The 16,055-nt window shown below is 47.0% G+C and overlaps 1 protein-coding gene across 3 annotated transcripts in view; it reads left to right on the top strand.

Moving 5' to 3' along the window:
* Positions 1-16,055, top strand: part of ITSN1 (intersectin 1) — a 150,760-nt gene that overhangs the window by 71,576 nt on the left and 63,129 nt on the right. For all 3 annotated transcript variants that reach the window (XM_069760790.1, XM_069760789.1, XM_069760791.1), the window contains exons 13-16: positions 14,416-14,565; positions 14,650-14,790; positions 15,022-15,109; positions 15,583-15,722. In XM_069760790.1, the coding sequence (XP_069616891.1) occupies positions 14,416-14,565; positions 14,650-14,790; positions 15,022-15,109; positions 15,583-15,722 (519 nt within the window). The remainder of the gene's footprint in view (positions 1-14,415; positions 14,566-14,649; positions 14,791-15,021; positions 15,110-15,582; positions 15,723-16,055) is intronic.

Here is a 16,055-nt window from a genome sequence, read left to right as displayed (position 1 = left end):
AGGATGGTAACCAGGGTAAACATCGGGTTACTAAGCGCGGCCCTGCGCTTAGTTACCCGATGTTTATCCTGGTTACCAGTGAAGACATCGCTGGATCGGTGTCACACACGCCGATCCAGCGATGTCTCCAGGGAGTCCAGCGACGAAATAAAGTTCTGGACTTTATTCAGCGACCAACGATCTCCCAGCAGGGGCCTGATCGTTGGTCGCTGTCACACATAACGATTTCATTAACGATATCGTTGCTACGTCACAAATAGCAACGATATCGTTAACAATATCGTTATGTGTGAAGGTACCTTTACCACCCCTCTTATGATGGAGTAATATTTGTTCTCCTCTGATTAGGAGGGAGCAGTAGCATATATCCAAACATTCAAGTCTGCGACTCCAAAGACCCTCATACATAGTAGACTAATGTCCACCGAACCCACTGATATTGTGCATGGGAAAGATGGCTGTCAGTCGAACGATCGGCCAAAGCATTGTTCAACCAACAGCTATCCAATTAATTCTCACTAGGCACCTGAAATATTCTGCTGCACTTGTGAACTACATGTAGACAAAAGATGTTGGTGGAATGATTGAGCTTTGCCCATATATAATTGGATTTTCTCCTTTGCCTCATTGGGGGACACAGGACCATGGGTGTTATGCTGCTGCCACTAGGAGGACACTAAGTAATACAGAAAGAATAGCTCCTCCCCTGCAGTATACACCCTCCTGCTGGCTCTCCGCTCCTCCCCTGCAGTATACACCCTCCTGCTGGCTCTCAGTGAACAAGTTCTTGCTTAGTGTCTGTAGGAGGCACTTGGGTCTGCTTTCAGACCCCACCATTTTTATTTTTAGCTTTTTACTTTTTATTCTATTTTTCTTTAACGGAGCGAATGGGGGCACCGGATCCTTTCTAGGTTCCGATCTCCCCCGAACCATCAACAGGCAAGTACGTGGAGCATCCCTCCCGTATCCTTTCCTGCAACGTTGGATGCCAGCCCTGAGCTCACCTTACGGGTGACGGTTCCTTCGTGCTCCGATCTCCCCCCTCCATAGCAGGCGACCACATGGAGTAGCCCTCCATCTACCTCTCCTGGAGCCAGGTGCATAGCCGGACATAAATGTATATGGCGTACGTGCAGCCCCCCCTCTGCATCACCACTGATATAGCGGATGACGCATGGCGGCAGAAGCTCTTCACCCCCTCCCTGACTATGGCAACGGTGGATTGAAGGGGCCGAGGTGCTGGGGGGGTCCTGGTCCCCGGGGTATGGGAGGTCCGCACCTTAAAGCCCGGGTCCGTGGGTGGTCCGCAGTGCGGCAATTCAATGAAGGAGCGTGGCTTAAGTATGGCGCTAATAGCGGTCCCGGCGCTGCAGGCCACTACTGCATGTTTTTAAATTTAGCCTCCAGCTTTTCCCCTTCATACAGGCCGGAATTTTCGGCCATGCCCACTGGCAGTTACCGCCTCCCACTCTTTCTGGCGCTTCTCGTTTCCTGAGAAGCGCTCTCACTTCCTGATCTCGGCGGCCATCTTGGTACACCCACAGGGCTGATGCTGCAGCGCTGCTCCAGCCTTTTGAATTACAGCCTTCAGGACGAGCGATTTCTGGGCATACACTGCTTACCTCCCCTGGGGACTCAAGACACAGGACCTGGGTAAGCTGCAGAAACATGGCTTAACCCTTCCCCTGTTAGTAAGCGCTCTCCTCAAGCTATACTATGTCGCAATCAAAGCCTCACAAAAAGTCTGGGAAAATCCACACTGTGTTCTTCGCGGCATGTTCCTCTTGTAAGGTGTCATTACCCCGGGGTCACAACACTGCATTATGCACAGCTTGTGAACTGGTGACGGCTCAGGAACCGCCTGTTACTGATACCAAACCCAGTGAGCCTAGTCCCCCTGAGTGGACTACCTCCTTTGCCCGGTCTATGGCATCTCTGGCAAAAACATTAGACTCGTTCCGAGTCCCTTTCTCTAACCAGGGCACTATTACGGACAACGCTTCTGATCGTCAGAACCCCTCGTACTCCAGAGGTCGTACGTTGCCAAGGAGCTCTCGCTCTTTCAGGAAAAGGACTCATGCCATATCTCCAGACCATCACCGGGATTCGGGTTCTGAGACTACCATTTCTCGCTCCCCTTCCATTGGGGCCAGTAGAGAACCTTTTTCAGAGGACGATTCTGATACGTCCCTAGATCAGGAATTTCATCACGATCAGGAGACTCTCGACTCTCTAATTGAGTCAGTGAATAAGGCTTTGAAGCCTGAGGAGGAACCTTTATCTAAAACGGATCATGCCATGTCCTTTAAGATGACCAAGCGAGCTCATAGTGTTCGCCACTCATCCCGAATTTAAATAAATCGTTGATTCTCCCAAGATCTGTCCAGATAAACGATTCACAGGGCAGAAGCCCATGGAGCCAAAATATCCTTTTGCCCAGGATCCAAGAAAAGATTGGTGGCAGTCTCCACCGATCATGCCTGGCTACTAAATCTGTTTTATCCTCTTCGGAGGGCGTGTTCAGCCTTTGAAGCCTCAGCAGCCGCACTCTTCCCATCTTTTGCCGCTATGTGGGTGGCTAAGGCTATGTCCTACTGGGCTGAGGTCTTATCTTTAGCGGTGCTGGATACCAATCTTCCCCCCTCGTGATAGTAGACCTTGCTACTCAGCCAGAGCTGGAGATTTTGTAGTGACCGCGTCCCTGGATGCTGCTGACTGTGCTTCTCAAGCAGCAGCAAACGCCATCACCATCTGGAGGTCCTTATGGCTCAGGGTTTGGCGTGCGGATTCTGCTTCCAAAAAGTCATTGACTTCTCTACCATATCAGAGCGGTTGCCTTTTTTGGCGAAAAGCTCGACCAATTAATTTCCGACGCCACTGGAGGGAAGAGTAAAATTTCTTCTACAACAGAGACCCTCTCGGCCCTTTCGGAACCAGCAACCACAGTCTCAGTCCCGATTTTTGTCGTTACAACTCAAACTGGTCCTCTACTTCCACATCTCCCGGTTCTGGCCGGGCACAACGTGGAGACAGAGGTTCCCAGGCCTCTTATAAACCTTCCCCTTGATGGAAAGGCAGGCCTAGGCAGTTGAGATCCAGAGGCTCCAGAACGGGCAGATCTTCCACACAAGGACTCCCTGTGGTATCCGGGGAACACCCTCAGAGTAGGCGGCCGCCTGCTTTCCTTCAGTGCCGCGTGGCTCTCGGTCGTTCACGACGAATGGGTCCGCGACCTAGTGTCCTCCGAATACAAGATAAACTTCGCAGTTCAGGAAGATCAGATTCAATTCGTTGCTCTCCTCTTCGGCCTCGCCATCGCCCCCAGGGTATCATGGTGGCTGCCGTGGCCATGCTCCACACCCGAGGAGTGGTGGTGCTACAGTATCTAGACGATATCCTCCTCAAAGGCCCCCCCTTTCCGCACCTGCGAGGAGGCCGTGAACATCACAATAGATACTCTCTCGCCTAGTTTAGAAGATGAACTTCAAAAAAAAAAAATCTTCCCCAGTACTGGCTCAGCGAATTTCCCTTCTAGGAATGATACTTGACTCATCACGGGGGTTGGTTCTTCTTCCCCCGGAAAAGATCTCGGTTTTACAGCGAAAAGCTCAGAAGCTTTCTCAGCCTCACACTCACTCTCTGCGCTTCAGTATGAGAGTTCTCGGCAGGATGGTAGCAGCTATGGAGGCGGTTCCATTTGCTCAATTACACCTCCGCCCCTTACAGCATGCCCTCCTGGCTGTTTGGGACAGGAACCTGTTCTCCCTCGACCGTCGGTTCCCTCTTCCCCGGCGAGTCAGACAGTCTCTCAGGTGGTGAACAGTGAAATCCTCCCTGAATCAAGGGAAGTCATTTCTTCCAGTACATTTGTTAGTTCTGACAACAGATGCCAGTCTTCTAGGCTGGGGAGAAGTGCTCCTTCATCACACTGCTCAGGGCTGCTGGTCCCCCATGAATCACGTCTTGCGATGAACATCTTGGAAATTCGGGCAATCAGGTTGGCGCTTCTCCAATTCCCTCCCTTCCTGGCGGGTCGCCCAATCAGGATTCTGTTCGATAACGCCACTGCAGTTGCATACATCAACCGCAAAAGGGCGAACCCGCAGCAAGGCAGCCATGACTAAGGTGGGCCACATCCTCTGATGGGCCGAGGAAAACCGCTTTATGATTTCTGCAGTTCACATCCCGGGAGTGGACAATTGGGAGGCAGATTCCCTCAGTCTTCAAGGCATCAACTTCGGGGAGTGGTCTCTCCATCCGGAGATTTTCCACCAGATCTGCTGTTGTTAAGGAATTCCAGATGTGGATCTGATGGCCTCACGGCTAAATTCCAAACTTCCCGACTTCACAGCTCGGTCCCACAATCCGGTAGCCATTGGGGCAGATGCTCTCGTACTCCCGTGGCATCCTTTTCGGCTTCCGTACATATTTCCCCCGCATCCTTTACTGCCGAGAGTCATCAAGAAGATCAGAGCGGAGAGGGTACCGGTAATCCTGATTACGCCAGATTGGCCCCGCCGGGCGTGGTACGCGGAACTCGTTCAACTAGTTGCCGACGTTCCCTGGCGGTTACCGAATCGCGCTGACTTGCTGTCTCAGGGCCCCATTTACCGTGATCAGCACTAGAAAGCCTTCATCTATGCGTATTTATCATCGCACCTGGAAGACCTTCTTCTCATGGTGCAACGACCGAGGATGTTCTCTTCTTTTTTCCATTTTCAAATTCTTACAAACGGGTTTGGACTTGGGTCTCGCCCTTAGTTCTCTCAAGGGGCAGATCTCAGCCCTAATCTTTTCCGTTCCAACGCAGGTTTGCCAACAGATTACAAGTCAAGACGTTTAGTCAGGGAGTCTCCCATCGGGAGCCCCCCTATAAGATGCCATTGGAACCATGGGTCCTTAATCTGGTCTTCGGAGTTTTGCAACAGGCTCTTTTCGAACCTCTGCAGGAGGTTTCCCTGTCTTTGCTTTCATTCTTTCTATTCTATTCTTTCTATTAGATGGGTCTGCGAGCTGCCGGCTTTGTCTTCTCAAGTTCCGTAACTGAATTTTCATCAGAATAAGGTGGTGTTGAGAACATCCCCGTCTTTTCTACCGAAAGTTGACTCCTCTTTCTTATTGAGGAGATTGTTTTTCTGTCACTCTGTCCGGCACCAGTACATCGTATCGAGATACGTCTCGCGGACAGCATCTTTCCACAGGTCAGATCCCCTGTTCGTGCTCCCAGAAGGACCAAGGAAAGGGTTTTCGGCTTCCAAGGCGACAATAGCCAAATGGATTTGTTGGGCTATTCAGGAGTCCTACCGAGTCAGAGGTCATTCTGTCCCAGCAGAGATTAAGGCTCATTCCACTCGGTCAGTGGGTGCGTCTTGAGCCATCCGGCACCAAGCTTCGGCAGCCCAAGTTTGCAAAGCTGCAACTTGGTCCAGCCTGCATACGTTTACAAAACATTACCATAGTCACTCTCAGGCCTCGGCAGATGCGACCGTTGGCAGACGAATTTTGCAGGCGGCAGTGCCGCATCTGTAACTTGTGGGTACAAGAAGCAATTGTAGTTGATTGTTTCCCACCCAGGGACTGTTTTAGGACGTCCCATGGTCCTGTGTCCCCAATGAGGCGTAGGAGAAATAGGGATTTTTGTGTACTCGCCGTAAAATCCTTTTCTCCGAGCCAATCGTTGGCGGACACAGCACCCACCCTGTTAGCCTATTGGCTTTGGTTTCTGTGTTGACTTGGTTTTGACATAGTTCATCCTTGTTAAATGTTAAGCTCCTACTGCTTTATCGAACTGGTTCACTTACAGCCAGCAGGAGGGTGTATACTGCAGGGGAGGAGCTATTCTTTCTGTGTTTACTTAGTGTTCTCCTAGTGGCAGCAGCATAACACCCATGGTCCTGTGTCCCCCAATGATTGGCTCGGAGAAAAGGATTTTACGGTGAGTACACAAAAATCCCTATTTTGTGAATTTCCATGAACAGATAATAGTTTAAATGATGAATGAGACTCTCATAATTCATGACTAGCAATCCATGTCTGGTAAGTGTTTATAGGTCGAAAATCTGGAATGAAATGGTGGAATAGCGATCATGACATTGAGCATGGTGCACGGTGTTCCCACAGATGGTCTGCAGTGTAAGTGAGCGCAACGTTCACATCCCACAAGTGACACAATTTCTCGGTTGCTTCATTTGGCGACACAAAAAACCACGGGTGTGCGCTGCTGAATTAACCCCTTCATGACCCAGCCTATTTTGACCTTAAAGACCTTGCCGTTTTTTGCAATTCTGACCAGTGTCCCTTTATGAGGTAATAACTCAGGAACGCTTCAATGGATCCTAGCGGTTCTGAGATTGTTTTTCGTGACATATTGGGCTTCATGTTAGTGGTAAATTTAGGTCAATAAATTCTGTGTTTATTTGTGATAAAAACGGAAATTTGGCGAAAATTTTGAAAATTTCGCAATTTTCACATTTTGAATTTTTATTCTGTTAAACCAGAAAGGTATGTGACACAAAATAGTTAATAAATAACATTTCCCACACGTTTACTTTACATCAGCACAATTTTGGAAACAAAATTTTTTTTTGCTAGGAAGTTATAAGGGTTAAAATTTGACCAGCGATTTCTCATTTTTACAACGAAATTTACAAAACCATTTTTTTTAGGGACCACCTCACATTTGAAGTCAGTTTGAGGGGTCTATATGGCTGAAAATACCCAAAAGTGACACCATTCTAAAAACTGCACTCCTCAAGGTGCACAAAACCACATTCCAGAAGTTTATTAACCCTTCAGGTGCTTCACAGCAGCAGAAGCAACATGGAAGGAAAAAATGAACATTTAACTTTTTAGTCACAAAAATGATTTTTCAGCAACAATTTTTGTATTTTCCCAATGGTAAAAGGAGAAACTGAACCACGAAAGTTGTTGTCCAATTTGTCCTGAGTACGCTGATACCTCATATGTAGGGGTAAACCACTGTTTGGGCGCACGGCAGGGCTTGGAAGGGAAGGAGCGCCATTTGACTTTTTGAATGAAAAATTGGCTGCACTCTTTAGCGGACACCATGTCAAGTTTGGAGAGCCCCCGTGTGCCTAAAAATTGGAGCTCCCCCACAAGTGACCCCATTTTGGAAACTAGACGCCCCAAGGAATTTATCTAGATGCATTGTGAGCACTTTAAACCCCCAGCTGCTTCACAAATTGATCCGTAAAAATGAAAAAGTACTATTTTTTCACAAAAAAAATTCTTTTAACCTCAATTTTTTCATTTTCACATGGACAACAGGATAAAATGGATCCTAAAATTTGTTTGTCAATTTCTCCTGAGCACACCGATACCTCACATGTGGGGGTAAACCACTGTTTGGGCACACGGCAGGGCTCGGAAGGGAAGGCGCGCCTTTTGACTTTTTGAATGGAAAATTAGCTCCAATTGTTAGCGGACACCATGTCGCATTTGGAGAGCCCCTGTGTGCCTATGCAATGGAGCTCCCCCACAAGTGACCCCATTTTGGAAACTAGACCCCCCAAGGAACTTATCTAGATGCATACTGAGCACTTTAAACCCCCAGGTGCTTCACAGAAGTTTATAATGCAGGGCCATGAAAATAAAAAATAATTTTTCTCTAGTAACCCCCCACGACAGCACACCTGGAGGATGTTACCCCTTTCCTAATAGGGACAGGAAATGACAAGAGGTTAAATAACCCCTCCCTCATCCTCCCCTCAGTGTTCTTTCCTGTCCCTACTAGGGATGAAGAGGTCATCCCAGGTGCACTGTGCCGGCAGCGGTCACCGGGGGGAATACAGATAATCTGGCCGGGCAGCTGGGATCAGACTTACGTCCATTCCCTGTCGCTGCTCCCGTCTCCTCCGACTCGGGACTCCTTCGCCACCATTCCGCGCCTGCGGGTAAGGTCTGGGGCGTTCTTTGGCTGGAGGCCTCTCGGAGCTCTCCAGCCCTTCTCCTCCTCCGCACCGCGCGCGCGCGTGTGTGGGTACTTCCGGTCTGAAGCCGGCGGCCGGGTGTGACGTCAGACGCCGGCCGGCTTCTCTGAATCAGGAAGTTCCTCGTGCGTTCCAGCCAGGAACGCTAGGAGATAGCATGGAAGACGTCGGCGTTCTCCCCCCACGTACTTCCGGACACCGGAGGAGGAGGTCCTCATCCAGGAGGACAGGTGCTGCGTCCGGTCGCCTATATATTCAGGCCCTGGACAGGAAGACATCGCAGGTAGGACCACTGTGTGGTGAAGACTATGGAGATGTCTGCTTCCTCACGCTCTGCACCTGCAGAACACAGCACCATCCCGGCCCCAGTGAGTAGTCTGGCCCCGGGTGTCCATTCCCTGATGTGGGTTGTAGTCTTATGATTCCTTCTCCCCTTTCTTTTTAGGGGGACAAGGAACCCACATCAGGAAGCAAAACAAAAACTACCCGCAAATGCGCAGTTTGTATGAAGAAGCTGTCCTCTTCATACAAGAAATCATTGTGCAAAGAATGCACAGACAAAATTATCAGCGAGGAACGGCCATCCCTGATAGAGGAGATTAAAACCTTAATCCAGCAGGAGATTAAAACATCTCTGGCCACTCTTTCTCAGCCTACACCATCTCCTAGTGCCCCTCCTGAGGCTAAGAAAAGGAAACTTAATCCACAGGAGGAAGAGCAGGAGGACTCTCAGGGAGAGACGTCGGACGAACCCCCAGAGGAGGGTGAATTATCCCTGGACTCTGAAACTGTCCAGCAAGAGAGATACTACTTCTCTTCATCTGATATAGAAGAACTCCTTACGGCTGTAAGGAAAACTATGGAGGTTGAGGAAGAGAAGACGGCACAGTCCGTGCAAGAAGAGATGTTTGGAGGACTTCGTTCTAGGAAGCGTCAGGTGTTTCCTATTCACCAAAACATCCGAGATTTAGTTCTGGACGAGTGGGAATCCCCAGAAAAGAAGCTGACTACTCCAGCGGAAATTAAAGACAGATTTCCTGTGGATGCCGAGACAGCGTCATGCTGGTCAGAAGTCCCAAAAGTGGACGTCCAGATTGCCAGAGTAGCCAAAAAGACCACGCTACCATTCGAGGATGCCTCCCAACTGAGAGACCCTCTGGAACGTAAGATGGACGGACTACTAAGGAAGTCGTGGGAAACGTCAGCATCTTTACTGAACATCAATTCAGTATCCACTTGCGTGGCTAGATCGATGCATCGCTGGCTGGGGCAGCTAGAGGAGCACTTGTCCTCAGGTACTCCGAGAGAAGATATTCTGGCCTCCTTGCCTATCTTCCAGAAAGCAACAGGCTTTTTAGCAGATGCTTCTGCAGAATCCGTGAGAGTGACGGCGAGATCATCCGCACTGTCAAACTCGGTAAGGCGTGCACTCTGGCTAAGATCCTGGTCTGGGGATATGACTTCCAAGATGAGGCTGTGTTCTATTCCCTTTAAAGGAAAGTATATGTTTGGACCAGCCTTGGATGACCTTTTGGAGAAGGCTTCGGACAAGAAAAAGACCTTACCAGAACCTAGAAACCCTAGGAAAAGACCCTTCCGCACTCAGCAGGAGCATACTCCTCAATACAGAGGAAAGGGTAAAACAGGTCGCTGGAGCTATCCGAAAGGAGGGAAAGACAGGAATCTTTTTCTTTCACAACCCCAAAACCAGAGAAAGCAATGACGCCGTCATAGTGGGGGGTCGAATTTCGAACTTCCTCCCAGTCTGGCAAGAGATCGGTGTGGATCAGTGGACCTTAAGATTGGTCAAAGAGGGGATGAAAATAGAGTTTACATCATATCCCCAAAAAAGAATGAAAACTACAACGTTATCAACACCGAAGCTACAGTCCACCCTGATAACTGGGATAGAAGATCTCTTAATCAACAAGGTGATCTCCACAGTCCCAAAAGACGAAAGAAACAAGGGCCATTATTCCAGCCTATTTCTGATAAGGAAACCAAACGGAACCCATCGGATGATAATCAATCTGAAACCGCTGAATCAATATGTAACCTACAGAAGATTCAGAATGGAGTCCGTCAGATCGACAGTACCCTTAATAGGGCAAGACTTCGTCATGGCAACCATCGACTTACAGGACGCATATTATCACGTCCCAGTCCATCCAACCTATCGGAAATTTCTAAGGTTTGCAGTCACCAGAGGAGAAGTTATAGACCACTTCCAGTTCAATGTCCTCCCATTCGGACTATCATCAGCTCCAAGGATCTTTACAAAGGTCATGTCCGAGGTGATGGCGTACATCAGAAGTCGACGGATATGCATAATCCCATACCTCGACGACCTCTTGGTAGTGGCTCCCACGGTTCCAATTCTACAGGAACATCTTCAAACAACAGTCCAGATCCTGTCATCTCTGGGTTGGGTGATAAACCCCAAAAAATCGGATATGGTTCCGTCCACAACGAAGATCTTTTTAGGGGTCTTATTAGACTCCCACAGACAAACGTCTTTCTTGCCCGAACAAAAACGGTCCCTGCTTACATCAAGGATAAGAACATTGCGGGACAAGAAGAGAGTATCTCTAAGATGGGCCATGTCGGTTCTAGGTACCATGACATCTTGCATCCAGATGGTGGCATGGGCTCAAGCCCACACCAGGATACTTCAGACTCATATTCTGTCAAGCTGGGACGGATCCCCAGGTTCTCTAGACAAAAAGATCCGGATACCACCGCATGTAAAGTCCTCATTAACATGGTGGCTACAAAAAGAGAACTTAATGAGAGGAGTTCCCTGGTTGCAGGTCCCAGCAGTGACCATAACAGTAGATGCCAGTGGAAAAGGTTGGGGAGCTACGGTAGACCAGCACATATTCCAGGGATTCTGGTCAGCCGAAATAACACAACAATCCTCGAATTACAAAGAGCTAAAAGCAGTAGAAGTTCTCAAAGCAGCGGTAACTCTTGTACAAAATTCCCACTTAAAAATATACTCAGACAACATGACAACAGTTGCCCACCTTCGCCACCAGGGAAGTACAAGACACGAAGATCTAAAAAGAATATCAGCAAGAATATTTTCGTGGGCCGAAGAACATGTTCTCTCCATATCCGCCCTACACATAAAAGGGGAGATAAACGTACAAGCCGACTTCCTGAGCAGAACAGAGGTCCATCCAGGAGAATGGAGCCTAAACCCAGAAGTCTTTCAGATACTAGTCAAAAGATGGGGACAGCCAGAAGTGGACTTGTTCGCGAACAGTCAGAACGCAAAGGTAGACCAGTTCTTCTCGCTAGATCCGATGAATCCGGGGTTAGCTGTGGACGCATTGGTCCAGCCATGGACATTCTCGCTAGCATACGCGTTCCCGCCATTGCCGATCCTACCAAAAGTCCTGCAGAAAATAAGGGCAGAAAAACTCAAGGTGATCCTAGTGGCTCCACTTTGGCCCAAAAGAGGTTGGTTTGGGGCCCTCATCAGTCTAAAGATAGATGGGCCAATAGCACTTCCACCGGTCAAAGACCTTCTCTACCAGGGGCCAATACTGCATCCAGATCCCGAGAGGCTACACCTAAATGCCTGGCTTCTGAATTCTCAATTCTGAGAACTAGAGGACTATCAAAGAGAGTAATTGAAACATTACAAAAAAGTCGCAAAACGGTAACTAATTCTATTTACCAAAAGATCTGGAGGACGTTCATCACGTGGTGTGCTCCTGAGCAACCTAACCCAGATAAACCAAACCTAGCCAAGATCCTGGATTTTCTACAAGATGGGCTGGAGAAGGGTCTCAGACCCAGCACCCTCAAGGTACAAGTGGCAGCCTTGAGCTCTTATTTTGACCAGTCTTTAGCCAACCATAGATGGGTAAGAAGATTCATGACGGCGGCATCCCGCATATCTCCAAGACCCATAAATATAGTTCCATCCTGGGACCTGAATATAGTCCTGAAAGGACTTACACTGCCACCATTTGAACCCTTATCTTCCATAACCATGGATAAACTCGCTTGGAAAACCACCTTCCTGGTAGCTATAACAACAGCCAGAAGAGTGGGTGAACTACAAGCCCTATCAATCAACGAGCCCTACATGAAGATTCTTCAGGACAGGCTTATCCTACGATTAGACCCATCCTTTCTCCCAAAGGTCGTCTCCGATTTCCACAAATCGCAGGAGATAATTCTTCCATCATTCTATCAAGAACCAAAGAATGAGGAAGAGGAACATTTCCATACTTTGGATGTTCGAAGAATGGTACTCTATTATCTTCATGCATCAGAAAAGATTAGAAAAGATCAAAATCTGTTTATTCATCTTCTCGGCCAGAATAAGGGGAAGAAGACTTCCAGATCCACAATTGCAAATTGGATCAAAAGAGCAATCCTGGAGGCTTATCAAATTCAAGGCCTTCCACCACCAGGAAAGCTTACAGCCCATTCTACTAGAGCAACAGCTGTCTCCTGGGCCGAGAAAGCCAGTGCTTCCATCGAGCAAATATGCAGAGCGGCCACGTGGTCCTCGGTCCATACGTTCTCCAAACATTACAGGCTTGACCTGATGTCAAAAGAAGACTTAGCCTTCGGAGAAAAAGTCCTTAGTGCTGTAGTCCCTCCCTAAAAATTACTCTTGGGTACTGCTCCAGGTGTGCTGTCGTGGGGGGTTACTAGAGAAAATAGAATTATTCTTACCGTTAATTCGGTTTCTAGTAACCCACCACGACAGCAGGAGTAATCCCTCCCTTTGCTTAATATACGTTCTGAAAAGAATAAATATAATTTGAAGCATTCATTCTCCTGTGGTCCTTTATAATAACACTGAGGGGAGGATGAGGGAGGGGTTATTTAACCTCTTGTCATTTCCTGTCCCTATTAGGAAAGGGGTAACATCCTCCAGGTGTGCTGTCGTGGTGGGTTACTAGAAACCGAATTAACGGTAAGAATAATTCTATTTTCTTTTCTCAAAAATGATTTTTTAGCCTGGAATTTCCTATTTTGCCAATGGTAATAGGAGAAATTGGACCACAAATGTTGTTGTCCAGTTTGTCCTGAGTACGCAGATACCCCATATGTGGGGGTAAACCACTGTTTGGGCGCACGGCAGGGCTCAGAAGGGAAGGCACGCCATTTGGCTTTTTAAATGTAAAATTAGCTCCAATCATTAGCGGACACCATGTCGCGTTTGGAGAGCCCCTGTGTGCCTAAACATTGGAGATCCCCCACAAATGACCCCATATTGGAAACTAGACCCCCAAAGGAACTAATCTAGATGTGTGGTGAGCACTTTGAACCCTCAAGTGCTTCACAGAAGTTTATAACGCAGAGCCATGAAAATAAAAAAAAAAAATTCTTTTCTCAAAAATGATTTTTTAGCCCGCAATTTTTTATTTTCCCAAGGGTAACAGGAGAAATTTGACCCCAAAAATTGTTGTCAAGTTTCTCCTGAGTACGCTGATACCCCATATGTGGGGGTAAACCACTGTTTAGGCACATGCTGGGGCTCGGAAGTGAAGTAGTGACGTTTTGAAATGCAGACTTTGATTGAATGCTCTGCGGGCGTCATGTTGCGTTTGCAGAGCCCCTGATGTGGCTAAACAGTAGAAACCCCCCACAAGTGACCCCATTTTGGAAACTAGACCCCGAAAGGAACTTATCTAGATGTGAGGTGAGAACTTTGAACCCCCAAGTGCTTCACAGAAGTTCATAACACAGAGCAGTGAAAATAATAAATACGTTTTCTTTCCTCAAAAATAATTTTTTAGCCCAGAATTTTTTATTTTCCCAAGGGTTACAGGAGAAATTGGACAACAAAAGTTGTTGTCCAGTTTCTCCTGAGTAAGCGGATACCCCATGTGTGGGGGTAAACCACTGTTTGGGCACACGTCGGGGCTCAGAAGGGAAGTAGTGACTTTTGAAATGCAGACTTTGATGGAATGGTCTGCGGGCGTCATGTTGCGTTTGCAGAGCCCCTGGTGTGCCTAAACAGTAGAAACCCCCCACAAGTGACCCCATTTTGGAAACTACATGTATGAAAGGTATCGTCCTAACAATAAGGCTATGTGCACACGTTCAGGAATCTCGGCAGAGAAATCCGTTTGTGTTTTTTTTTTTTCTTTCTCATTTTTACCACGTTTTTTTCCGGAGCTTCCCCAATGCAATACTATAGCGGTAAAAAAAATGTGTAAAATCCACAAAATTAATAAACATGCTGCATTTTTGCCACGAAAAAAAAAAAAAAGGAATCGTGTGCACAAAAATTGCGGAATGCATTAAAAATTATGGGATGCTTATGTAAGCGTTTTATTTTGGTTTTTTTGCGGTTTTTCCGTGGAAAACTGCCAAAAAGACTCTAAAAAAAAAAAAAAAAACACAAAAAATCCTTAACGTGTGCACATAGCTTAAAGGTAAACTTACAGGCCTCAAACCCTTTTATTCTCATAGCATATATTAATATTATCAGGCTGCAAAGCGAGAACTAGAACGTCAGCGACAACTCGAGTGGGAACGAAATCGCCGCCAGGAGCTCCTAAATCAGAGAAATAAGGAACAAGAGGATATCGTGATCCTGAAGGCCAAGAAGAAGACGCTGGAATTTGAGCTGGAAGCTTTGGTAAGTTCTATAATACTGATATTATTTAGTTTTTTACCAAACGATCTGAAACTTGTAAGATGTCTTTTTATATTTTTCTTGAAGAATGATAAAAAGCATCAGCTAGAAGGCAAACTTCAAGATATCAGATACCGACTCACTACACAGCGGCAAGAGATAGAAAGTACCAACAAGTCCCGTGAGCTGAGGATCGCCGAAATTACACATCTGCAGCAGCAGCTACAGGTATCGGATTATCCTTCTTGAAGTTTATAAATTCCCTTTTGTTCACGTGGGTTCCATTTTGTTCTCAAATAAAGGAGGGGAAAACGTGCTTCAAAAAGGCAAAAGAAAAAAAGAAAAAAAAGTTGCATTTACAAGACCCAAAATAGTCCCAATATGTGCACTACCTGATCTGCGTTCCAGTGGGGGATACTTTGCTTCATTTGGTGTTTTTTCTTTTTTTTTTTCTTTCAGGAGTCTCAGCAACTGCTTGGAAAATTGATTCCTGAGAAGCAATTGCTCAATGACCAACTAAAGCAAGTTCAGCAGAACAGTTTACACAGTGAGTATTAATTTTGAATTGTCACAATGTTTAAAGGGAATCTGTGATCCGATTTCTTATTCCAGAGAAATCCACATATATCTTAATATGTAAATGAGCTGTTCAGATCTATGGGCTGGACATAGATCTCTGAGAATCTGCCTCCAGAGATTATTACATAGAAGGTGGCGTTCCTAGTGTGAGACATGTAATGACTGACCGTCTGCTCTTATGGTCTACATGTCTCACATTGGTAATGACCCCTCGCATTTACAGTAAGCTCTGGAAGCTGATTCTTGGGGAGATCTATGTCCGGCCCATAGATCTTAACTCATTTACATTCTAAGAATACTTATGGTTTACCATGGCAGTTTTCGGCCTCTGAAGAGATTTAGGCCATGCCTAGAGATATTGTACAACCTGTGCGAGTCTTACCAGACCAAGTTCCAGCTGTCGTGTTTGTATTTAATAGAAGTCTTGTGTCCTGTTCCCAGGAGACTCCCTCCTTACACTAAAAAGGGCTTTGGAAGCCAAGGAAATGGGTCGTCAGCAGCTCCGAGAACAACTGGATGAGGTGGAGACGGAAACCCGGGCGAAACTACAAGAGATTGATGTCTTCAACAACCAGCTCAAGGTAATGGTTGTGGTGTTGCCTGTCGTCATCTCTCAGCGCTGTGTTTTTAAGGTGTCCATACACCCCTCTCCTGGTACCCTAATACACGTGAATTCTTGGCCCAAGAGGCATAAGCTGCTGCCAGATATATGGTGGCCTGTCTCTTATGAGAAGAAAAGATTAGGTATGTTGAAATCCAACATGTTTAATTCTTATTTCTCTATCGCCTTTCATTGGGGGACACAGGAACCATGGGTGTATGCTGCTGCCACTAGGAGGCTGACACTATGCAAATAAAAAAAGTTAGCTCTTCCTCTGCAGTGTACTCCCTACCGACAGGAAGTAGGATATTCA

Source organism: Ranitomeya imitator, chromosome 3 (assembly GCF_032444005.1).
Source record: "Ranitomeya imitator isolate aRanImi1 chromosome 3, aRanImi1.pri, whole genome shotgun sequence".
NCBI classification, from domain to species: Eukaryota; Metazoa; Chordata; class Amphibia; order Anura; family Dendrobatidae; genus Ranitomeya; species Ranitomeya imitator.
Note: the sequence above shows the minus strand (reverse complement) of the source record. Positions and strands in the feature narration are given on the sequence as shown.